The sequence below is a fragment of the Hibiscus syriacus genome, unplaced genomic scaffold (assembly GCF_006381635.1).
Source record: "Hibiscus syriacus cultivar Baekdansim isolate YM2019G1 unplaced genomic scaffold, ASM638163v2 tig00111105_pilon, whole genome shotgun sequence".
Taxonomy (NCBI): Eukaryota; Viridiplantae; Streptophyta; class Magnoliopsida; order Malvales; family Malvaceae; genus Hibiscus; species Hibiscus syriacus.
In genome coordinates this window covers 3,917,428-3,943,654 of record NW_024062987.1, presented here as the reverse complement: position 1 = coordinate 3,943,654, position 26,227 = coordinate 3,917,428, and the positions used below count along the sequence as shown (strand labels likewise).

Below are 26,227 nucleotides of genomic sequence, written 5' to 3'. Positions count from 1 at the left end.
AATTTAGTGCTGGGATAAGTAAGGAAATAAACAATAATGGAATGGGAATTGAAATGGCCTGTCTGTCTCTATCCTTATCAACTTCTATTTGTGTCAATGTCTTGATGCTAAGAAATTCTGTAATCATCGACTTCAAAAGGTAAGATAATTGTACCATTTTGATACATCAATCGCATTGTATTGGGGCATTAGATGATGGATTTAGATGGGCTAACCTTAGCTATTTTGTTCAGCATGTTAGAGTGTATAGTAATCTGAGACCATTGAAAATACTAAGCCCAACTTAACCATGTTAAGAGGCATACATTGGCCCAACTTAACCGTCTATCCTCCTTTTGTACTTAATTAATTTGTTTGTCGTTGGAATAACACTAATTGGGTCATCTTGTATTGCATAGTCTGAATATCCCACGTGGCTTGTAATCGATTATGCCCAATTTGAAAACAACAATAATCGAAAATTGCTAAAATAAAGGTAACAATTTCCAATACTTTGATTGACACCATAAATGATTAAAATCTAAGAGGCGATGAAGTAAATCCCAAGGAAAGTGGATGGTTCTCAAACACTTTTGACTTTCTAAACAACTTGGGTTTGGCTCCTGAATGAACCGAGAGCCTTAGCAGCTCCTGCTCTCAAGATGAATTGGTGGTAAAATGCAGCAATGGCTGCTCCCAGCATGGGACCAACCCAAAATATCCACTGCAAATTTAAAGTTGAGATTAATGAAAAGTTGAGATCAATAAAGTGAAGGTAAAAGATTTGAGAATGGTACTAACATGGTGATCCCAAGCTTTGCTGTAAATAATAGAAGCTCCGATGCTGCTAGCAGGGTTGATGCCGGTGCCGGTGATTGGGATGGTGGCCAAGTGAACTATAAATACCGCAAACCCAATTGGAAGTGGAGCCAATACCTTCAAAACCAATTACCCAATTATTTCTTACTTTCTAACCATGCTAATATCAACGAACAAAAAGGAAAAGTAGTTGAGATATACACTTACAGGGACATGGGAATCTCTAGCACTCCTCTTAGGATCAGTCGAAGAGAAAACAGTGTCAACCAAAACAAAGGTTCCAATAATCTCTGCCCCCAAACCAGTTCCAATGCTGTACCCATCTGCAAGAACATTGACTCCACCTCCTTTCCAGTTGTAGTATGATTTCTGGAAAGCCTTAACCAGCCCCACCACACATATGGCTCCCAAACACTAAGCCACCGTGTACGCAATGGCCCGGATCAACGGCACCTTCCGAGCCAACAGCAGACCGAAAGTCACTGCTGGGTTGATATGCCCCCTGCTACCACCAAAACACTAAATCAACCCCATAAACCATTGCAGACTCAACGAATGATCAAGAATTTCGGTTTGAAGAAGAGCATACCGGAAATACCAGCAGTGCAGTAAACGAGGAAGAAGATCATGCCACCGAAGGCCCAGGCGATGCCGAGAATAACCACACCGGCACACGGATCGGTGGAGGATTCAGCCTGGCTTTTGTAGCCGATTACGGTGGAGACGGTTTCGTAAGCTCTGCCGCATCGATCAATGGCGCCGCCGGGGGATCCACGTAGTCCGAGCAGTTAAATGAACCGTGCTCTCCTTCCTTCACCATGGATGATTATTGAATTAGCTTCGACTACAATGGAAGCAATGGATATGCAGATGCCGGGAAAGGAGAGAGCCACTGCTTTGAAATATATGCACCTCGGAGTAACTTGATATATATATAAAATGAATTTAAAATTATTAAATATATTCAATACTTTAATAAATATTTAATTATAAGACGTAAAAATATTTTTTAACATTATCAAAAATTTATATGTGACATTATATATTCACTAAAATAAATAAAAATATATATTTAAATATTCAAAATAAATTTTGATCGAATTAAATTACTATGTACTAGACTAGGTCAAGACCGAAACACTGTATCGACAAAGATGGTGTTACTGTCTGACATAAGACCTACCGTTATATTTGTTTAAATATTTATTTTTAATTATCATTTTCATAATTTTTTGTGTATTTCTACTTACATATTACTTTTGTGTCATATTAAAAATAATAAGCTATTTTTATTTTTATTATTAGCAAAATCTTTTATTTATACATTGAAATTTATTTATAGGATCATTAAAATATACAGGTTTGATAGAAAATAAATACTTAAAATTAACTTTTGATACTTAAAAAATATTTTGTTATAAATTTGTATCTAATTTTTTCTCTGTTACACTTCTAAGTATCTACAGTTAAAAAAACTCGTTAAGTGACACGTGTCATGTTTATATTCTTTATTTTTTGAAAATAAAACATTATTTAAAAATATATTTTTTAAATATCTATATAACGCCCCAAAATACTAGTTAGGAATTTCAGGTTTATTCGTTTGGGCTTATAAATGATTTTACCTTATTATATGAACCTTGGACCCAAGTGGATTTGATTTGGGCTTGGGATGAGCCCAACTAGCTATTAAAGGGGATGCTTTTAATCATGAACCAAGGGAGGAAGGATTAAGTGAGCAATTATCCCAAATTTTCAAACAAAGGCTGAACCTCATTTATTTGGGATGATATCACGGTTGTTAGCCCTTCTTTTTTCCTCACATTTCCTCGTATTCTTCCTCTCTTCCTTACCATATTATTCTCCTTCAAGAAATAAATAAAGGTTGAACCTTTAAGAAAAAACCAAGCATCCCCTGTGAATTCTAAGGTAAGAATCATGAACTACACCTCTTAAGCTTCAAATTAAGCTCTCTCTTGCAAGGTTCGGGTAAGTTAACGAAAAATGGGTTTTGGTGGGGGTTTATAGAATCCTAAGTTCTAGTTCATTTTATGAGTTTTAAGTTGTAAGAAAATATTTCTAGCTTCTTCCAAAGGTTTAAAATGAGTTAACAACTCATTATGCTTGATTTGATTAGTGCAAGAGCAATGCAAGAGCAAGGGAAGAGCTCAAAAGCTAGAGGCAAGGAAAAGCTAGTCCTTGGGTGATTTGAGGACATTTTTCAGTCACCTAGCTTCAAGGTAACACGATTCTAACTTATCCATACCACACGTAGTTCATTAAATGTGCATAAATGGCATGGTTTAGTTCATGAAACATGTTAGAGTAATTTACATGGCAAGATTTGTATTTGTGTGTTGCAAGCATGAAAGTTAGTACCTTTTGACCTCTAAGACACTAAATAAGATGTTAAACATGTTTGCTAGCATTAAGGGAAATTGTTGGGTTGACTTTATAGTGTTTTCCGAGCTTAAGTAAGTCATTTCCAGAAAAAGGATCGATCCCTCGACCAAAGGGTTCAATCCCAAAGTTTTTGTCTAGCAAATGATTGATCTCAAACTTTCTGTTGTGCCTATGATCGATCCCTCGGAGAAATGAACGATCCCTCTAATTAAAGGATCGATCCATTCGTTGTTCTGCCGATGGAAAAGGGTAGAATTTCATTCAATAGAGGTCTAAAGTGTTATGAAATGTTGTCTTGGCCTCATCATGTTTGAATGAGTCCAGTTTGGTCTGTTAATTTATTTACCCAATTACTTAAACCCTAAATCTAAAAACTAATTATAATGATCAATCTCGACTAATAATGCTACGAATTAAAGTGACATTAAACTAGCATTGTTTGATACTCGAGGAAACGACGAGGACACTCGAGTCACTTAATAACGTGAGCGTTAAGTGTGTAAAATATCCGAATGTATCCAATCTAGTGCTTGGGAACTGAAAATCCTAGTTGGATATTGTGCCGATGCTACGTGACTCGGGCACATCCCAAGTACTCTTGAGGAGTAGGCTAACCGGACAAGAGTCGATGCTTCGTGACCCGGACTTGAACCGAGTGTTGAGGAGACACTAATGTTGTGTGACCCATGTCTTCCATAAGTGTCGTAAGTAAAGAATGGTGTAAGTTTCGTGATGATATGTGACCTCGAACTACACTATAATACTTACTGTTTCCTAGAGTTTTGCATTGATCATGACTATATTGTATCATGCTTATACATTGGATGCATGTAATATAGCTTGGTTATTTTTTGTGGCACTGAGCTTGTGAGCTCAGTGTATGGAATGTGTTGTGCGTAGGTCAGTAGGTGCCAGTTGACAAGCTCTTTACCAAACTTGGATTCCAAACTCGACTTCTTCAGAGTACGTTTCGAGAGTTTTAGAGGGCATGTACTGCCATAGACCCTTATTTGTATCTTGAGTCATAAACTATGTATTTTAAATTAATGATATATTTTGGAGACTTATATCGGGAGCTTTCCGTATTAAACACTTATATTTCGTATTTATTTGGTAATTAAATTTTATGGATGGTACCTTCATGAAACGTTTTTTAATAGTTAGCCACTCACGTGGTTCCGTGTGATATCGAAATTTAATGACATACGAGACGAATTGGATTAGGATGTTACAATCTAAATGTGACCCGTATCATTTAATGGTTTTTCTTAACGATTGGCACCTAAAAGTGTAACTGATAAAATATTAGGCACCAAAAGTTAATTTTGAGTATAGTTTAGACGTTTAATTTTTATATTAAGTCAGATATAAAATTGATAACCCCAAATTTAAAATGAATAACATAATTTTTTTTGATAAATCTTAAATTTAATCTCTTCAATATGAAAGAAAAGGAGTGTTCCCAGTTGATTTAAAACTAAATATACTTACCCAAAAAAATATAATTATAAATGAAAGGATTCATGTATGAATGAAACATTATATAAGATATAAAAGGTACGTACTAATAAACTCTATTAACTATATAAGTTAGTTCATGATTAAATTCATTAACTAATAATAATTTTACATAATTTATTCACGTTGGATTATCACTTTTCGAAAGCTCGTAAGACACGATGTTTGATATGCGCTAGATCTTGTAATTATGCATCTCATACTCTAGCTACGGGGCTCTTAAGTCGGGTAATGTTTTATATTTTGACTCAATTTATTCTGAGTTTATATCGTATGTTGTATCTAACGATTATTTTTATAGTAATATTAGTTCATAGGGCACTATTTTCCCCTTATAGACATAGAAAGAGTTTTTAATGAGTCCCCCTTTTTTCTTAAAAAAATATTATATTTTTTATTTAATCAAAAAATTATATTTTTTTAGTATTATTAACTAGTTTATATGATTAACTTCATTAATTATATTAGTTAAAATATTAACGTAATTTACTAAATTAATTATTTGAACAAACTAATAAAATTCTGAACATAAAAAAAAAACTTCTATAAAGCTCAATCCAAAGTGTCAAAAAACTAAAATCATAATATAAATTTTTTTCATGCAAAAATTTAGAAGAAAAAGAAGAAGAAAAACATATGAGCATAAATATTCGCTCGACTGATAAAGTTAATAATTTTTATTTATTTAAATTATGAATCTTAAAGTTACTAAAAGTATTTATTTTCTTTTATCTAGAGTCTATTTTTTTCTCTCTAAATAAATTAAAAACAAACGCGTACAAAATCACATGAAAAACACAAAGGGCGAAAGACAAACCCAATCCGACCAAGTTGAGCCTTTGCCCCTTGTATTGAAAAACATCGCAAGGCCTAAATGGCTAAGGGCAAGTGGAGGAATAGTACTGAGGATCAGACCCACAAACTGCCGTACCTATGCATCCACTCATTTCTTCCCTACACTGTCGCTATAATTATTAATTTTTTTAACAATACAACTGTATAAATTTTAATGTGCTTATATTTTCTGTTAAATCAATTTCAAAATTAATACCAATTTATTCCCTTTTTTCCCCTTTCTTTTTGAATTACATTGTTTTCCCCCTTCCAAATCATGTTTTAATTATATAAAAATCTATTATTTGTGACTTTTCATAGTGTAGAGATCCAACCAAAATTTTTTTTTGTCCTATTTACGTTTGTTACCCATATGAATATGATTTGTTTCAAATTTAATAGGTTTAAATGATTTAATATATCATAATTTTATTATTTATTTTTTGCATTCTTCCGCCAACATGTTTTGTTTCGTTTCATTTCTTTTCCCGCCATACTTGTAGTGAAACAAGTGGGGAAGCCTCAAAATGTAAGAATAAGGTGTATGAGAGGGACGGGAGAGGACCGACCATGAATGAAAAATTGGGATGACTCCCAACAGTCACCAAACCAATAGAAACGTGTCATTTCCATCTGTATGTATGTTAGATTGGGGAGAGGACTACACCCACTACCGTGTTGGGCTTTGAGAGTCGAAAAATTTCTTTGGTTCCGCAAAAATAGTCGTACATTAATAGTCCAATCACACCACTATCTGTCTACCCCCAACATCTCTTTCTCTTCACCCGAGCGCTGGTGGCCGTAGTCCTTTGACTTTCCATGTATTGTTCATCACTCTCGACTCATTTGCTTGAGCCCTTTTTTTTAAAATAAAATAAATAATAATAATTTAATTATATCTATATACAATGTTAATTATCTCGAAGCTATATTCTCTCATATGCTAAAAATAATAATAATACTATGATTAAACTTAGATTCAATTTATTTATAGCTTTCTTATATTTATATAGATAGAAGCATCTGTTTATTTTAGTATAAAAGTATGGCTATTATATTACTATAACAACTACGTAAAGGATTAATAATTTAACTATCATTTTTAATATTTTGTTCATATAAATCACACACATCAAATTTTGAGTAAATTAAAAATACACTACTTGTTAGATGTATAAAAACTTTAATATTATAAATATATTAATGAAAAAATAATTTTAATTCATGTGATTAAATATATCAAATCAATTTAAAATTTACATATAAAATAACCAACTATTGAATTGTTAAAATAATAACAATATACAAAATAGTAAAATGACATAAACCTATAGATAAGCGTAAGCGAAATACTTCTCATAATATATATATATATATATATTAGGTAAGGAAGTTGCAAGAAATGCTTAATATCGAAATATATATATATATATATATATATATATATATATATATATATATATATATATTTAAAAAACATAAACATTTTGAAATAATTAAACCTCTGACGACCAAAAACCCTATGAAATTATGATCGATCAACGTTTTATACCTATAAACCCTAAGATGAAAATCTCGCTTCCAAGCAATTTTGATGACCAATCGACGACAACTACAACAACGTATGATTAGAAAGATGGCAATGACTATACCTACGATGGTGGTTGTGGCTGAAAAGGACGATGACAACGGGTTAATGTTAGGCTTTGGAGATCTTAGTATTTTTTATATAATGTAAGAGAAATTATTTTTTTATAAATATAACAATACTTTTAATATTTAAAAAATAAATTTTAAAATAACCAGATTATAACGTATGTTACTTAACGAAAGAAATTAACATTATTGATGGTCCAAAAACTTAAAATGATAACATTCATAATTTTAAACATCGAGATGAACCGAAAAATACTTTAAGCGCATATTTGTCAAAAGAGTTGTTGCTTGAAAACTTATTTTGATATTAGGTCTTGCAAGAAAAGAGGAATTCGAATTTTTCAAAAAAAAAAAGAATAATTTTTTTTTCCAATTTGGAAAATGATCTTTCATTGTGGTCCATATTCTAAACAGCAATCAATGCTGCACTGCATGTCTAGCCCTAATAATGGCAAAGACAATGACAAAACCATCACACTAAAGAAAGAAAGAAACACCACCCATCTTTCTTTTCCCTTGGCCTTTTTTTTTTTTTTTACTTTTACTTACTGTCTTCTTCATTGATGTAGTAGTGATCCGATTTTTAATCTGTCGGTCCATCACCTCTAACCATACATCTCTACTTCACAACATTCTATCCGTACAATTCATGCCAACCTCCCCTGAGCATACATCCGAAAATTCATTCGGAGAAATTCAAACCTGAATTGATTAAAAAAAAAGGGTTGAAAGACAAGAGAAAGTAATATGAAATAAATACAAAAAAAAATTCAGGAATCACACCGATTAGAACCACAAGAAATACAACAGTAAATTACAAGAATGAACAAAGTAACGTTTAGTAATATCCTAAGAGAATATAGTACGCTCAATCATATACCTATCAATTGAGGGGGTTAGGTTGGTTTTAGTTCTGACCAATCTGGATCCATGTCTAATTGGGTTTTAGGGTTTAGAAGAATCAACATTTTTTTGCCTAATTTTTTTTATTATATCGGAAAATGAAGATGGAAAGAGAGAATGAAGAGAGGTCCCGCCGGCCGGGATCTCTCAAGGCATAGTGACCCGAAAACAACAAACCGTTTCTCCGCCTCTCTAGATATGAGTTCAATTTTTTATGGACTCTGGGCTTTATATAACCCGGTTTTATGAGTTTTGGGCTTTCTATAGCCCGAGTTTGAGGCTAGTTACGATTATTTTGGGGGGATTATTTAAAGGTAGAAGGGAATTTTTTTAAAGATTGAACAATTGTATTGTAGAGTGTGTATCATAATAATTTTAAATAAATAAATAAATGTTATTTTATAAATTATATCATTCTAAACTATTAAATAATTAAAGTAAAATGAAAAATATTTTAAATTATTTGAATTAAAATTTAAGTGTAACATTAAATTTTCAACTCACGTTCTTTTTTCTTCTTTTTTACTATTTTTTTTATTAAACTAAGATGATTACAAAATAATATTTATTCTAAATACTCTCAATCATTTAATAACTATAGTCACTAGTGCTCAAACCCGTTATCTTTAGGAACAACAACGATCCATTTAACCACTAAAGTAAATTGGTTCGTAGTTGTTAACTTGGGCTTGTGGTACTTAGAAAGGCAAGTCCTTACTCACAACAATCTTGAAACTAGCTTGGTGTGCACTAATTTATACTCTATGGGAGGAACGAAATAGAAGCATATTCCAAGGCTGCTCAAGAAATGCTGATGAGATACTTAAAGCTATAAAGGAGATTGTAGATATTCAATTAAGAGAAAGTAACATTAATAGACTAGATAATATTAATATTATTCTTTGTAATCAGTGGGGTATAGATTAACCGATTATTTTGTTTTGTAAGTAGGTTGTTTATATGTTTTAAGGTTGGTGATTGTTTTTGTAGGAGAACTCTATTTCTTTGGGTAATAAAATGAAATTATCCCAAAAAAAAAATTGGTTCGTACTTCAACTCACATTGTAATTATATTAGAATAGAAACAAAACATATAAAATATAAAAATAAAGAAAAATAGGTATTATTTACTTAAATTCTAATTATATTAGATATTAAAATAGTAATAATAAAATAATTAAAATCTTATAGAATACATAAATTATAATAAACAGAATTCTATTTCTACTCGTTACGGTCACGATTAGATGTATTAAACAGTACGCTCCGAGTAGCACCCAATCCGAACGTCCTGCTTTCGCTGTACTTGAAAAAACCTTCTCCTTTGACTCTTACCAAAAAAAAAAGAGAGCTCTTTTTGTCTACACCAAATCTCCGTCGAGAGTATATCCTCTACCCTTTTTTCTTTTAATCGAAATCTATTGCTTCTTTCTCTGCATCAGATTTCTTTTGTGGCGTCTGTCTTCAAAGTTCAAACTACTTATTGCTCTCTCTTTTAAATTGGTCATAAATTCACGTGATGTTATAGTTTCATTGATTTGGATTCATATAGAGTTTAAAGCTTTTAATTCTAGTTTTCTTTAAATACATCTTTCTTTCAGTGTTCTGCGTCTGTTTATTTTTGCGTTTTTGAGATTGAAAGCAATGATCCCATGGATTTGAATTGATGGAGAATTTCAAATTGCACTTTGGATAAATAAGAATATAGGTTTGTGCGTGTGTACTATAGGTTTAGAGCGGAATTAGTTTGTCTACTATGAAAGGGAGCGATTTAGTTCTTGTACATTTAATATCAAAGCAAATGGTTAATAAGGTTGAGTGTTAAAAAAATGCTGACTTGAGTTTTATAGTGACGATTTTGTTTTTGTGCCGGGGGGTGTCTAAAATTCAGCATTTTAAAAAATGACCTTTTGATCATATTTTGAGCAGATTTATTGGTTGAAAAATGCGAAAGCGGCCTCAAAGTTCATCAATTTCACCTGATACATCAGCCAAGAAATCAAGTGATACCCCTGAAACTGATGAAGAAGCCAAATCGAGTCGCTCTATTCAGATAAAAACTCCAAGGAGGTCAGGATTTACGTTGCTGACATTGCTTGGGGTCATTGTATATGCTTCTTGGGCTGTTTACCAATACCAGTATGGGAGTTTGCCTGTGCCGCTTACTGCTGAGCAAGCAGGCAAAAGGGGCTTCTCAGAGGCGCAGGCAATGAAGCATGTTCAGGAACTGTCTGAATTAGGCCCACATCCTCTTGGTTCTGATGCTATTGAACTTGCTCTGCAGGTAGGCTCAACTACATCGTTTCATTAGCTTTTGACCTAATGGTCATAGGATTATTCTCTTCAGTCTTGACTATATTATATTCTCTTTGCTGTTGTTCGATTCTTTGCTATGGACCTATGGTTATGGAAATAGGGAAGGCTCTTAATTTTGGTTTTGATCATAACATTTCTTTTGTTCGAATAAAAATATAGCTTAGGTCCTTTTTTATAAATATTGTGATACTGACAAAAAATAAACAATTAGATGACATTATCTTGTTGTTGCTATAGCCTATATTTTGCCTTAATAATGTTCTTACTTTGCATTTTTAGAGGGATTAACTTGCACTTTTATGTTTTGTTTTATCCCTTATTTATAATTTAAGCTTCAGTCTGTAGTTAGGTTAAACTTCTTTGTTGATTTATATATTAAAATTAAATTACAATGTCTGTTCTAGTGATTCATTTCTTGTGCGATCATGTTGGAGATTTAACTTAATATGCTTTCGGAAATAGTATGTTTTGGCAGCGTCAGAAAATATTAAAAAATCAGCTCACTGGGAGGTTGATGTTGAAGTGGACTTTTTCCATGTTAATACTGGTGCAACTCGTCTCGGCAGTGGCATGTTTATGGACAGAACGATTGTCTATTCTGATCTGAATCACATTGTATTGAGAATCTTGCCAAAATATGCACCTGAAGCAGGAGAAAATGCTATTTTGGTTTCTTCCCACATTGATACTGTTTTCTCAACGTATGGTTTCTTCCTTCTCTGTTACTCTACTTCATGTATGTTCAAATAAGTTTTGTTTTTTACCAAAATGTGCAAAATACTTAGCACGTGGCATGTTGATGCTGCTTTAATTTGAATTCAGCTGTCTAGTGGTCTTAATAGTAATTTCTTCTGATGTCTGTGTTGTGTTTTATATGCTGCTAGTACACCACTATAATGTTCAGGTGATAAAAAGAAATTTTGGTTGGACGCATTGCAATATCCAGTAAATGATATCATTTGCATTTCAAACAAGTCGAGGAATAGAAAGACATCTAACTAATTGGTTTCCAAGAAAATACAAACTTTTTCTTTATGTTGACTAAAAAATTCAAAACGAGTAGTTTTGTTATCTGGTTTCAAAGATTGCAGTTGGGAAAAATGCAATGTAACACCTTTCAGCTCATTTCTTAAAAATTTCAACAAGCTATGATTGCATTCCTTACATGTGGGACCATCAGATATTCATAACATCGCCACTTTTTGTGTGACATCTTTGCCTATCTTTTATCAGCTTTGGTTATTCTGATGATTTTGCTCATTGTAAAACATCTTTGTGCTGCTTCAGGGAAGGGGCTGGTGATTGTAGCTCATGTGTTGCTGTTATGTTGGAACTTGCTCGGGGGATTTCTCAGTGGGCTCATGGATTTAAGAATGCTGTGATATTTTTGTTTAACACTGGAGAGGAGGAGGGTCTAAGTGGTGCTCATAGCTTTATAACACAGGTGAGTAGTGTTTTGAGGGCATTCATTTGAAACCTGAACTGTATTATGGTTTTCTTGAAGATTAGCTTCTTGAAGGTGAATAGTTTTGTTTGGGTGGATGTAGTTGTTTATGTTTTCCTTCGTTCTTGATGATGGTACTTTTATGTGTCTTAACCATTTTCTCTTCCACACATATCGCAGGCATGAGAAATGTGTTCAACATGTTTAGGCACGAGGAGTGTGCTTAGATTAACCTGCATGAATTTGGTTTATTTGTTATTGTCTATTGGTTTATGAAACAAGTTTCCAGTAGTGAAGTCAGGTAGCTGCATAAATTCTAGTTAAGCACGTAAGTGAAATATATATATTTGCTTCATAGAGTCAAGATCTAGTAGTATCACTGAGAAAGAATGTAAGCAATTAAATTAGAGAAGAAGTTCAATCAGTGACAATATTAGTGAAGGCATACATAGATCTGAAAATCTTAAAAGAGAAGTAAAGGCATTCATTAAGAGTGCTGCAAGTTCTGTTATTTATACGGCTTAATGCCAAAATTAGTGCCCAAACTATACCGCTTTTCACTGATAGGTGCCTAAAGTATTTTTTGACTCATCCCGGTGCCTAAAGTATTTTTTGACTCATCCCACTTATTAGCTCTCGGAATTGCGTGGGATCCCGATTTTCATCCTAGGGTTTGCGAGGTATAAAACGTCGATCGGTCACGATTTCATAGGGGTTTTGGTCGTCGGGTGGAGGTGAAGTCTGGTTAAGCTTCGTCGATGTCAAAGGGTGACGACCGGCGTGGGTTTAGGGGTTGAAATGAAGGTTTTCAAAGTTCTGGGGTTATTTCAAAATGCTTATGTATTTTTTTAAATATATATATAATTTTAATTTTTAAATTTTGATTAAAATTTTTAAAATTATCGGATTGTGAAACGTGTCACTTAATGACGAAAATTAACATCATTGACGGCCCAGACACCTAAATTGGTAACGTGAGGCACTGGGATGAGTAAAAAAATACTTTAGGCACCTATTTGTGAAAAACGTTATAGTTTGGGCACTTATTTTGGTAGTAAGCCTATTTATATTTAATGTTTTTGAAATTGCTAAACTGTCTAGATTGTTTTAGTAGATAACTAGCATAACTCAAGTTCTGAAACATTCAACCTCAGATACTTTTTCATCTTTGTATTCTTCTAAATTGTGGTTTTGTAGGTATTAGACACATGAATGAGTGTTTATTCTTAAGCAGTATTATTGCTCCAATAGGAATGTGTAGGCTAGATCAAGTGAAGAAAGCAGCATAGTAACTGAATTTTTGAGTTAAGGGATTAACATTTATTTTGCTATCGCAGCATCCTTGGAGTTCTACCATTCGTATGGCTATTGATTTGGAAGCCATGGGTATTGGAGGAAAGTCTTCCATTTTCCAGGTATATATATCTCTGGAAAAAGTTTTGGTCCCCCCATTCACTTGCAGAAAGGGATTGGTAAATCCACCTAATCAAAAAATGCTTACCTTGTTTGCTTATCATTAACTACATTTCCTGTCAACTTGTGTTCTGTTCTTTACTTGATAGGCTGGTCCTCATCCATTGGCTATTGAAACGTTTGCTTCAGTTGCAAAATACCCATCTGGTAATATCATAGGCCAGGTGTGTTCTTCTCCCTTTGGGTGTGTGTACACGTGTTCAAATGTGCGTGCATATTTTTATATGCTTCTTAGTTCACATCATGCTTTTCTTTGGTAGTTAAATTTACTAAAGTTAGAAGGAAACCTTCAAATCTAAATGATACAATGTTGTAGGACCTTTATGCTTCTGGAGTCATAAAATCTGCAACAGATTTCCAAGTGTACAGAGAGGTTGCTGGTCTTTCGGGGCTTGACTTTGCGTACACAGACCATGGTGCTGTATATCACACCAAGGTATTCTTTCTGTTTCTTTGCTTCTTTCTTACTATTTGATTGGAAGTTTACATTTTGGTATTAAATTATAGATGATGTGCAATCTTTTATTACTCTGATCAAAGGAGTGGGAGTTACTAGGTCTTCTTTTTCCGAGATAAGACAAGCTGCTTTATTTAGATGCTAATCAGGAGCCGTATATATCCAAAATTTGATTGCTTAGCTGATATGAAAGGATAGAATCCCAATGTTTCTGGTTCTTGTCGTAGATCGTGTAGATAGTACAAGGGTTGCATGTTTCCATTGCTTTTTTTTCCCCCAATTTTGAAATTGCATTTGAATGTCAATAGTACATTCTTGGTCTTGGAAGAAATTCGTAGTATATGAGACAGAGATGAAATCCTGGTGTAACTAAGTAATTAATTTAAAAGGGGGGAAACTGAATCATTTGAATCCTTTTTAAGTGCTAATTAAGAAGAAAAACAATACATGGAGAAAAAATTGACAACTCTAGTTCTTTCTTATTTCAGAATGCTTAAATTTGAATATACTGTGCAGAATGACAAATTGGAGCTATTAAAACCAGGATCTCTTCAACATCTTGGAGAAAACATGCTTGCTTTCCTGCTTCAGATTGCAAAATCCTCTCATCTTTCAAAAGCCAATGCAATGGTTGACGACATACAATCTAGCCATGATACTGCTGTGTATTATGACATTTTGGTACCTTCATAATCTCTGGCACATGGTTCTGTTTCGGAATTTGCTTTCTTTTTTATTTCCTCCCTGCATTTTTATTTCCTCTTGAGTCATGTTTTACGTTACCATGTAAATTTTGAAGGATGCTTTTGCTAAAACTTTGTTGATTTCAGGGGCAATATATGGTTACATACCGCCAGCAGTTTGCAAACTTGCTTCAAAGTTCAGTGATAGTTCAGTCACTTATGATATGGGTTACATCTTTGCTTATGGGTGGTTCTACTGCTGCTGTCTCATTGGCCCTTTCATGTTTGAGCATTATCCTCATGTGGACATTTTCATTAAGTTTCTCTGCTCTTTCTGCATTAATTTTACCTCTGATATCTTCGTCACCGTTGCCATATCTTTCAATCCCATGGTTGGTTGTGGGGTTATTTGCTGCACCTGCTTTTCTCGGGGCTTTAACTGGTCAGCATTTAGGCCATCTTGTTTTGCAAAGATATTTATCAAATGTTTATGCCAAGAGAAAACAGCTGTCACCTGCTATCCAAGTTGATCTGATCAAGTTAGAGGCGGAAAGATGGCTCTTTAAAGCTGGTTCTCTGCAGTGGCTAGTTCTCTTGATTATAGGAACTTACTATAAAGTTGGATCATCTTACATTGCTCTTGTTTGGCTTGTTCCACCAGCATTTGCATGTAAGCTGACATTTACTAGTTTGCTTTTACGCATCTTTTTGTTACTTGGATGAATACGAGGACTGTTTATGTTTAAGAACAATGTACATGTTCTGATTGCTGAGTTGTGTCCCAGTGGAGTGGAAGCATGGTTGGCCTACTTAATGTTGATAACCATGTGAAATTATTATATATTGTTTTTTATTCCTAGACAATATTTGGAATTCGGAATTCCTATACTGATGGAATTTTTCTTTAGACTAATTTTCTTTACCATATTCCTCAGATGGCTTGTTGGAAGCAACATTAACCCCGGGACGGTTGCCGAAGCCCCTCAAACTTGCAACGCTGTGGATGGGGTTGGCCATTCCGATTTTAGTTTCAGCTGGTCCATTCATTAGATTAGTTATCACAATGATTGGACTTAGTGTGCGATTTGTCAGGTAAAAGTTATAAGATGATTCTTAGTTTGAATGTTTGTGCTTAAACAGTATGCCGGTTGGCAGCATTTGTGATATAGGCTGAATTGGCATAGATTGGTCTGTTTAAGCAGAAACATTTTCAATGTTGCTGCTCTCAACTCAAACTTCTTTATTTATTTTTGGAATTAATATTTTTTTACTTGATTTGAATATTTTATAAAGGGACTGCTGACCTGGCTTGTTTTATATTCTTATTTAGACATCCAGGCGGTTCTCCTGCGTGGCTGCCAAGTGTGGCACTTTCCGTTTTTATTGCAGTTGTTATATGCCTAACTCTGGTGTATCTTCTTTCGTATGTTCATCTCTCAGGTATTCATCTATCACAGATGCAGGTGTTTAATTGGTACTTAATGCTTTCTATGGTTTCCCTTGGCATTGACATGTTTGTTAGTGATGATGAGATGTCAACACTGGGTTTTTATTGAGTATCAAAACAATAAAATTGCAAATATATTAGCCATCACCCACATTTAAGGTTAAATATACATCTTGTAAGCATAAAAGGGGGGCTGGTTAACCATCAGTTCTCCCAGATTCAATTACTTATTTTTGTTATTGTCATATGTTTTAACCATCTCTTTAAAACTTTTCTCCCATGTTTCCACTTCATTTACTTGCAATAAATATGTATCAAAAAATTACGATTGAATTGCGTGTTTATCATCTTCTCGTTGTGTAGGTGCAAAAACATCTATGGTCCTTGCAACTTGTATTCTGTTTGCTCTGTCACTTGCTGTGGTATTTTCTGGTATACCTCCGCATATGTTTTAATGTCATCTCGAGGTAACATCCGAAGCTTTTCATGGTTCCTAGGTGGTCCATGTGGTGGATACAACAGGAAGATTTGGAGAAAAACCCAGCTCTTACATATCTCTGTTTTCCTTCACTCCTGGAGTGTTTACTGTGGAGGTTGAGGAAATTAAAGAGGGGTTCGTATGTGGTAGACACAAGGCCATTGATTATGTTACTTTTTCGGTCTCATATGGCTGTTTGACCTTCGATGAAACCGAAGAGGGTGTTCCTTTCTTTTTCCCTTCTTGAGGGAACATACCATGAAAAGTAGGTCTAATAATCTTAGCTTCGACCTCGTATGCAGTGGGTTCAGAAGAGTTAGTCCCAGCGGATGGCAAGCGTGGCATAGATGGATGGCATACCATTCAAGCATCAGGAGGGAAGAATGCACCAACAAAGTTCGAACTCACTCTCTTCTGGATGCAGAATTCGACACTGAGTTCACACAAGATGCTGCAGTCGGAACAACGGCCACTTTTGAATCTCAGAACCGATTTTCCTGGAGTGATGACACCAAAGGCTAAAGTAGTCCTTCAGAAACTTCCACCGTGGTTTACGTTGTTTGGGAAGTCCACATCTCCTCACACACACTCGTTTTTGAGTAGTCTTCCTGTTAATTTTTAGAATACCCGAAAATTCATACGTTGGGTCCCTTAGGGATCCCTTAGCATTCTTAACTTGTACACTAGTAGGCAACCTAGCATCATTTTCTATTTAATTCTATATAAATCTATATTTATATGCATGATATGTAGATTCCCAGCTCCCTTCTGGTAAAACTAATCGGGGTTAAATATTTAATATATTTATCATTGTCACTCAAATTCATATATTGTTTAGAAGTTTTCTTTTATTCATTATTTTCGTTGGGCTTTGCTAGAAAGCAATTTTGGACTAAATAACTCGAATAAGGGGTTTTTTGGGTTAAAAATAACTGATGCATGTAATTATTATAAGGTGAAAACTCATCACAATCATTTTTCCAGCAAAACAAACACATAATCCCAGATTTTCCGAGACAGAAAAAAAGGGCCATTTCTCTCTATGTACCACCCCCAACACCACAAACCAAAATACAAAATAGCGTAAACCTCACCTATTCTCCTTTTCTACTCCCAAAATATGTTTATGTTTGCCTTCTTCCCCATGTTTTTTATTCATTTACACATGTAAGACTTCTTAATCCTTCCACGAAATCACCTCCACAAACAAAATTTTGCAAAATATTGGTAAAAACAACTTTGGAAAATTATTATCTCGGATTTGGTTGCGGTCCAAGTGAACATGACGGTTGGACGAGCCTTTGAGTCGATGGACTACCTAGTAACATTGCCTGAGATCGAGTAAGCATGTCGACCATTGATGGAGTTTGATAAGCTTGAATCAGACTTGAACCGTCAGTGGAATCGCCTCTTGCGGTTGCTCTTTGCCACGAGTGTGAGCTAAGTCCCGATAGGATGTATGCTCTCCCGGATGCCTCGTACACATGCCTGCTTGCCATCCTTTCTTGCATCTCCTTGAGTTCAGCATCCAATGCAACACAAAGTCGGTCATGAGCTTTGGCCGAAACAGTCTCGGACAACAACCTTCTACAGTTTTCAAGTATTGAAACAGCACTTGCTAGATCTCCCCGTTCAGCTGTAGTTCTTGCCTCCGCCATTGCCTCGGCTGCTCGGAACCTGTTGCGTTGCCTGTCTACTTCGATTGAAACTACTTCCAGTCCAACTACTTCAGGTCTTTGAATCTTAACAACATCACTCTCCAAAGTGGTCATTTCTTTAGTTAATGGATCCCTATAAACACAATTCACCTTTAGCAACGATGTTTCACATTCAGATGGCTCAGCTGGCACTTTAACGGACACCAAAAAATCCCTCTCTTCATCAGCATAGAGATCTCCAACCTCAATAAATCCAGTTTTTCCATCAGCTGTCACACGGCTCGGGTAACTGCCTGATTTAAGTGGACCGAGGCAGAGACTTGGATTCATGCACTCCACGCCCACTTGCAGCTCTTGAACTACAACGCTTAAAAGACCACCAATGCACTGTGCAAATGCGTCCTGGATTACAGCTTCATTTTCGATAAAAGAAAACGTCCCTCCAGAGATCTCTGAAATCGAATGCATTGATGAAGCATCGTGATCGGCGCCAAACCCAAAAGCATGCACTGGAACATGGAATCCCGTGTTGTCACTCCCATGAATAGACAGAGGGAGAAGCAGCTGGTAATTCGGTTGAGACTTGTTTGCACCAGCACCAGTTACGGTATAAGTATCCTGCCCATCCGACAAAAGTATTATGCTTGCAACTGGATTCTTTTCCCTCCGGTCTTCCATTACCTTGGCACCTTTTCTCAGGCCTTCAGCTATGTTGGTACCGCCATTTGCGACCAGAGAGTTAACAGCATGGAGTGCCTGCTGCCGTCCTGTGTCAGACATTAGACGAAGGGGGAAGAGGCGGCGAGCTGTTGAAGAGAAGGCAATGACCGAAAGTCTGTCATTGGAGCCAAGGTTCTGAATTACAAACCCCATTGCCCGTTTTAGCAATGCAAGCTTGGTGCCAGCCATGCTACCACTGGTATCAAGCACGGTGACTAGGTCAACAGGAGCACGGGGATTTTGATAAAGTTGTGGCCAGCAGCTAGCATGATTTCTGTTCGGATTTTGATTTGTAGCTGAAGCAGCAGCTTTAAGATGAAGAAGAACGGTGAAATCTTCGTAGGAACTGGACCTTTGTACCGCTGAAACCTCGGGGTATGTTTTGATCTCTATTGTTCTAAGAGAAGAGTTATCCGAGGCATTCATACTCTCAGCAACCACACGTAGGTGATCCAACATTTCATCATCATTGAAAACGCCTGGTTCAGGAGCCTGAAATAATGGTACAACATGTCGGCGACTTAAATCTCTACGAGGTGGAGGTAACCGGCGGACTACAGTCATCAAAGCATCATTTTGTGGCCAACCAGCAAGATTGGTTGCCGCCCTGCCAGGGGGAGAATTTAAACTAGGACTCTGCATAGGGATTTCTTTCCATTTTGCTCTACAAACCGGGCAAATTTGATTACCATGCTTCACGTTCGAAGCAATGCAATGGAAGTGAAATGAATGAGAGCACTCTGCCGTGAAAATAGCATGGCCAGCTCCTTGTTTCATCTTGGTCAAACATATTGAACATGTTTGCTGAAACAAAATATAACTAACAAAATTAGCATCCGAAGCAAAACTCATATATCATCAAACACCCAAATGAATTCAAGAGTGAAAGAAAATAAATCAAGTGAATAAATCCCAAAATGTATGGGTTAGAAAAACATAGCATCGGTAATTATAGCAGCAACTCGACTGTGCCACTATACAAGCTCTAGGACTGCAATGAAAGAAATTAGTTATAATCCAAAAAGTTTAAAGGATAAATCATTATTCATCACAATCTTTTTAGCTATCTAAAAACTACGTTCCTCGAACTCAGTTGCGAGTGTCGGACAATATAAGCTCCAATTTTTCCACGATCTTATGTATTTAGAGAACCCTTGATCATATTCTCATACCCATATCCGAATCAGTGTAGGACACAATGCTTCAAGAATACGAAAAGTCGGAACAACATAGGCTAAAAGAGGTAAAAAAAAAAACTGTTGGGAAAAATAAGGTTTAGGTGAGAATGAAATTTACTTGGGACAGACATAAAAGTAGCACAAAACAAAAGGGGACACAAATCAATTAGGGGGAGTAATTAATCAGCCAGCAAAGCTAAAAAGAAGTCAATGTTAGGTATCCAACATATAAAGGAATATAAGGGAAATAAAGCTAAGAATTAAAGAAGTAACTTTTGAGAAATTATCAAGAAACTATTCACCAGACGAATCCGGGGGAAAATTGAAAGCCGCTTTCACGATGAAAAAGTACTTCAAATTATGCTTTTAGGCTTTTCTTAAATCTCTTTGATGACATTATCTGCTATAGAAAGGTTACAATTTTAACAAGCAAAATATGAGGCCATCAAGCAAAGCAGATTTTTCCTTCGTCACGAGGAGGAAAAAGAAAGGTAAAAGTGACCCTGAAAGGGATTTTATGCACTAACCATGGAAAATTCCAAAGCTCAACTAGTTTAGGTCAATAAACCAACTTGATCGTCATTAAATGTTAAAATATGACAGGAATAATTCGACCACGGTGCAAGGAAAAAGTTGTGCTGGCCGGATAAACGAGAGAAGAATTTAAAAAAAGTCGATGCAATTGCATCAGCAGCATATAAAAACGAAGACTCGAGCAATCATTCATACCGGAAATACACATTTGAGAATTTCAGAGACTTTAACCCCTATCACTTTTAAGATAAGGTCAAAACATGATTGGTGCTGCAAAAGAAACAGATAAATTTTCATCCTGCAACCGATAAACAGAGAATTCTGAATCCAATACCATGGTACAGATCTTGATCATTCAACTAGAAATATCAGGCAACATTAGCCAAAACAAATGAAAAATTATAGTATTGCTAATAAATATCCTAGTCAGCCGCCTTTTGCATTCTATTTTCTCAAATAAATACGAAACCCATTACCAAAAACTACATGACCTTTTCTTTCAAACCCAAGCTATTTTCTAAGGAACCAAACACAAACTACAACCGTTACTCCACAAATTTATAAATCATTAGAATTTAGAAGCCAAACAATAGGAAGCCTACTAACCCCAAAAGTTCATCTTTCCTAGTTTCCCCAGCAACAAATAAGGCATGCCTAAAAGGTCCAAAACACCCCAAACAAATAATACTAACAAAATAAAAAACTATTTTTTAAATCTCCACCACCCCTCCCCCACAATTTATAATCAAACACACAACTTGGTAGAAAAAAAAACAGATAATCGTTTATCACTAGCAAAGACAAAAACATGGTTCATGCAGCCCAAAGAACATTATGGAGAGAAGCAAACCTTGGATGATTTGCTTGCACTTCTAGACAAACTTCTAGGCAACCTAAAACCATGAGCAGAAGGTGAAGGAGTCACTGGCCTAGAAGCTGCCATATTAGCCGAGTTTGAAAGAGATAACAGAGCAGCATCAGATGGCCTTTCACTGGAAGGAAGTGAACGATAATCATCATCGTCTGAAGTTCTAGGTAAATAAGCACAAAGATTCAAGCCCAAAGCCATCTTCGCTTTTCTCCATCTGCTACCCATTTTGACTCAAAATAAAGTGTTCTGAACTTAAAAACAAAAACCCAAAGCTGAAAAACTGGATCTTGAAGTTGATTCTTATGTCAAGTTGTTATCTTTCACAGAGTTTCTCTTTAGGAATGGGAAAGATAGAGAGAGAAAAAGGGTTTTTAAAGAAAAAAGTGGAAATGAAACACAAAAACCAAGAGAAACAAATACATAAAGAGAAGATAGATTTTATGGAGTTTTTTCGTTTAAACTTTATATAAAGCTGTAGTTTTTTCCCCCCCTGAAATGTCAAAGCTAGAAACGAAGGGTTATTAGAAGAAGAGGATTACTCGGTTGCTTGTTGGCGTTGTTGGCCGCCATTGTAGAGGGAGAATAAAGAGTTATGGGAAAAGCACGTTTTGCTGCTTCAATAATAAAAAGCAACCATATGTACACAACTATAATATTATTTAGATATTTGCGGCTTTTCTTTTAAAAAAACAAAACAATCTCCATTAATTAATCACAACCATAATATTGTTCTGCGCCATGTTTTTCTTGGAAAATTGTTTAAGATTAAAAATACAACTTCTTTAACCATTTAATATTTAGATAAATGTATGATCAATTTACCCCAATAATTATATGAATTAATATTATTCTTTAAGGTAATGAGTTCAAACATTAATAATTATAATAAAGTAATTGAACGTTTATTATCAATTGATTAAAAATATTAGAATAGATATTATTTTGTAATTATCTTAGATTAATAAAAAATTATTTAGATAAATTAATTAACAACTTGGTTAAAAAATCTACGTTGATACTTTTTTTTAGTTGTGAGTTTAATACTCGTTGGAAGCAAAAATATTAATTTAAGTATGTGTTGAAATTAATTTTTGATTTAAAAAAATTATGTCAAAGTTCTGATTTATATTAGATTTAAAATGTAAGGTTTATTTAATAAAGTTCATTTGATTTTTCATTCGATTCAAGCCAGTGAACAGAATATATTATATCTTTGGACACTTGACCATAACTTCAAATTTCGATCATTATTGTTTTTGATTTTTTTCCTTCAAAAATTAATTTATATTTAATTATGAAATATGGAAATTGACATTCTAAATTTCTAATTGCGAGTGGCAAGCGATCAAATGTTTGTCAGTCGACTTTACCAATTGGGAGAGACATTGCATCATTCACTTCTACTACCCACCTCTGCTCCCCAAATTATACTGTCCCTTTGCCAAATATTTTTTAATCAATTTTGCAAAGATTTCAAACTATATGTTTATGTAATTTTTTTTTTATATTTCCCTATTGTTAAACTTATATTATATATGTTTTCCAATATTTTCTTATAATATTAGCCATGAATGACATCACAAAGCATCATATTCGAAATACACATTATAGACACCTGTTTTTGTTCGATTCTTTTTTTAATTATTAATTATTATTATTATTATTATTATTATTATTATTATTAAAATTTACATTTTACAAACTCTACAGGGACCCACTATTCCATCAACTCAGATTACACTCAAGCCCAAGGCTAGTTACAACAATTGACCCAATCAGCCCACCCAGAAGTTGACCCAACAGATGATCCAGACCCGATTATAACCTGAAGCCCATATTTGACCCGACCTAAAACCCTAAACACTAGGATTTCAAGTAGATTTCCAGCGCTGCTCAACTACAACCCTTGGATCTAGACTCATCTAACGATACATATCACTCCAGGAGTTTAGGGTTTTGACCCTAGTACATCTATTGTCGTCGCCATTGTTGTTGCTTCTTCCATATACCGCCTCTGACGTCACCGTGCAAGACAAAGAATCATGTCAAAAGTGAAAAGAGACATCACATCAGAAAAAAACAGAAAACAAATCTATATATATCCCGAGGATATCTACAATATCACATACCAGAGCAAGGCACTCATACCCTAGGTTTCGGGAACCACCAGCATTATTATATTATTGAAAAATAAATAGAGTTATATTTTAAAAAAATAATAACGACAAATTAATCGTTTAAATTTTAATTAAATTGTTGAATCGCTAGATTAGAGGGTAAAGTATACAAGTTGTCCCTCGATTATAAGGTATTGCTATAAGTTATAAAATAGTTTTTTTGATTATAGGGTGTTGCGTTGTCAAGTCCTCTAACTATTGAAAATTATAAAATGGTCATTTGATTATTCATATGTTCCAAACTCATAATTTTCTGTTAAAAATTGAATGATCGTTTGAGCTGGAAGCTAACCTGTTGGTTGTGATGTGATAAAATTATATTTTAATGATATCTACTGGCACTATTGTTGCTTCCAAACAATGACTCAATGGTATAGTATAAACAAAGACTTGATCCATAAAATACATACCAACATCTAGCTCAGACGACTCTTAATTTTTTTAAAAGAAAATGGCAAGTTTGAAACATGTGAATACTCGGGTGACCATTTAATAACTTTTAATAGTCAGATGACTCTGACTCAACAAAACAACATCTTACAATCAATAGATCATTTTGTAATTTTCAATAGTCAAAAGAATAAAAAAATCAACCTCCTATAATTAGGGGCTATTATTATAAAATAAATAGAGTTATATTTCAAAAAAAAGGAAATTTTAATTTAATTAATTAAATTGTTTAATAAAAAGATTAAAAACAATTAATAATTAACTTTTTTTTAATTGAATCATTAACTTGATTTAATTTTGTACAACACCCATCTACATGATGATGGGAGATGGATGGATGCTGGCCGTCGAGCAGTGGTGGCATTAAGTCAAAAAGGAGAAAAATGGTGGGCAATGCAATGATGGTAAATGATGATTTATTTTCCACATGACATGATTCCATGTGAGCACACACGTGCACATCATCGACCATCTTATGTCAATTCCCCCCCCCCCCCCAATTTCAATATGTTTACTTTTATTCACCGCAAACCAAAATTGAAATATTTCTCTGTCAGTACTCTTAGGGTTCATAATTAAATTTAAATATTTATAATACTGAAGATAGCTTCCTTTTTAGAATTCTTTTGGGACAAATAAAAACACATTGATTTGTGTTAGCTAACCTAATCTAGGCGTAAAAATAACTACATAACACTGCATTAATATCCATAAGCATCGATTAATCAAATTCTTAATACAGTTTCAAAATGATGGGTTCGACGTATTATTTTATTTAAAAATGTTGTTGGAATTGTTAATAGCCCTGTCGTTACTGTTCATTACAAGGCATGGGTGGATGAACCCTAATCTCCTCAAAAATGGGTATTCAATGGTCAAAACTTTTTGGCACGTGCCCGTGAACATATCAGCCCTGCCTTTGGTTTTAGGATTTGAAATTTGTGCACCTTAATATAAAATTCATCAACTCTGGTAAGTTCTCAATATTTTGGATTCAAAGAAAAAAATTCATCAATTCCGGCGTGAAATCTAGAATTTATCAAGCAGCATTGATTTGACAAAGTCGTTGGGGTTCATATTTGTACTATAAATCTTCATGCTGCTTCGTTCAAATTATAAATAGCAGGACGGGTAGTTCTACGGTATGACAGTTTGATATAAGGTTAAAGAAATGTGTGACTTAAAATATTATAAATAAACATAATAATTTTGGTTAAGTATAATCTAAAATGTTATTTTTTCTTACTTTTTTCGTAACATTTTTTGGTGCGACCGAAAATGTTATATTTTTCATAATATTTTCGGTTGAATCGAAAATGTTATGTTGTTTATAACATTTTAGTTAGCATCTTTATTTAGCCTTATATTAAATATTGTACCATAGAATCACCTATATCATGATCACATACTCGATTCTAAAATTTTAAATTTTAAACTTGATTTTTTATTTACTCTAAATAACAATAATCTAAGGTTGTCTATTTAAGTTTACTTAAAAATATAGTTTTTTAGTTTAAAATTTAAAAATGATCGTGTATGTGTGTGTATATATATATTATAGTAGCCTTAACCACACACACTATGCAAGGGATATTAGAAAAAGGAAGTGTAATATTAAAAGTGATGAGGGCATTTGAGTGGAGTTCTCTATTCCATTCTTACTTTTTTTTTAATTAGAAATGAAAAAGTGCAGTTAGGTCCTTACAATAAAGAGCATGACTTTACGTAGTTGAATCAACATGCAAAATATTTAAAACCATATCAAAAGAATTTCGAACCTCATGATAATTAAACCGATAATGTCTTATATATCGTCATTCAAGTAATCATTATTTTTTTATTTAAGTGTTCTTGCAATAATATTTATTTTATTTTTAATCTAAATGATATTCAAATATATGTTAAAAATAATATTACTTAAACTCGAATTACTTAGGAAGTATTAGATCACTTTTTATGTTCTTATTCCCATCCATTTTTACACCTTCAAAAGACAACCCTTTTTAAAGGAAAACAAAATGTTCATTTCCTTTTAAAATGGCTAAAAAAAAGTCACCCTCTTTTTATGACCACCCATTCCTCGTACAATTACTAATTTATCCCCCCCAAAAAAAGGAAAATTGAGAGGCTCCTTGCAAAGAGTGGAGATCCATTAAAAAACACCTTTGTGAAGGGATAGGATACCCTTTCCCCTTTACCATCCTCTAAATTTGCTACGCTTTCTAGGGC

At 34.2% G+C, this 26,227-nt stretch overlaps 1 protein-coding gene and 2 pseudogenes across 1 annotated transcript; 1 reads left to right on the top strand and 2 right to left on the bottom strand.

Moving 5' to 3' along the window:
* Positions 1 to 580: 580 nt before the first annotated feature.
* Positions 581 to 1,620, bottom strand: LOC120153736 (annotated as a pseudogene).
* Positions 1,621 to 10,057: 8,437 nt separating this feature from the next.
* On the top strand, positions 10,058 to 17,105 carry LOC120153676 (annotated as a pseudogene).
* A 230-nt stretch (positions 17,106 to 17,335) lies between these two features.
* On the bottom strand, positions 17,336 to 21,870 carry LOC120154044 (E3 ubiquitin-protein ligase WAV3-like). Its single transcript, XM_039165902.1, has 2 exons — positions 21,351 to 21,870; positions 17,336 to 19,592 (listed from the first exon to the last, which is right to left on the bottom strand). The coding sequence occupies exons 1-2, from the start codon at positions 21,594 to 21,596 to the stop codon at positions 17,661 to 17,663; spliced, it is 2,178 nt and encodes a 725-aa protein (XP_039021833.1). The 5' UTR covers positions 21,597 to 21,870; the 3' UTR covers positions 17,336 to 17,660.
* Between the last annotated feature and the right edge of the window lie 4,357 nt (positions 21,871 to 26,227).

Bases quoted from the DNA above. Each gene is read 5' to 3' on its own strand.
- LOC120154044 (XM_039165902.1), bottom strand. From the start codon at position 21,596: ATGGGTAGCAGATGGAGAAAAGCGAAGATGGCTTTGGGCTTGAATCTT. The intron at 19,593-21,350 runs GTTTGCTTCTCT...ATTTTGTTTCAG, and splicing joins GTGCAAGCAAATCATCCAAG to CAAACATGTTCAATATGTTT.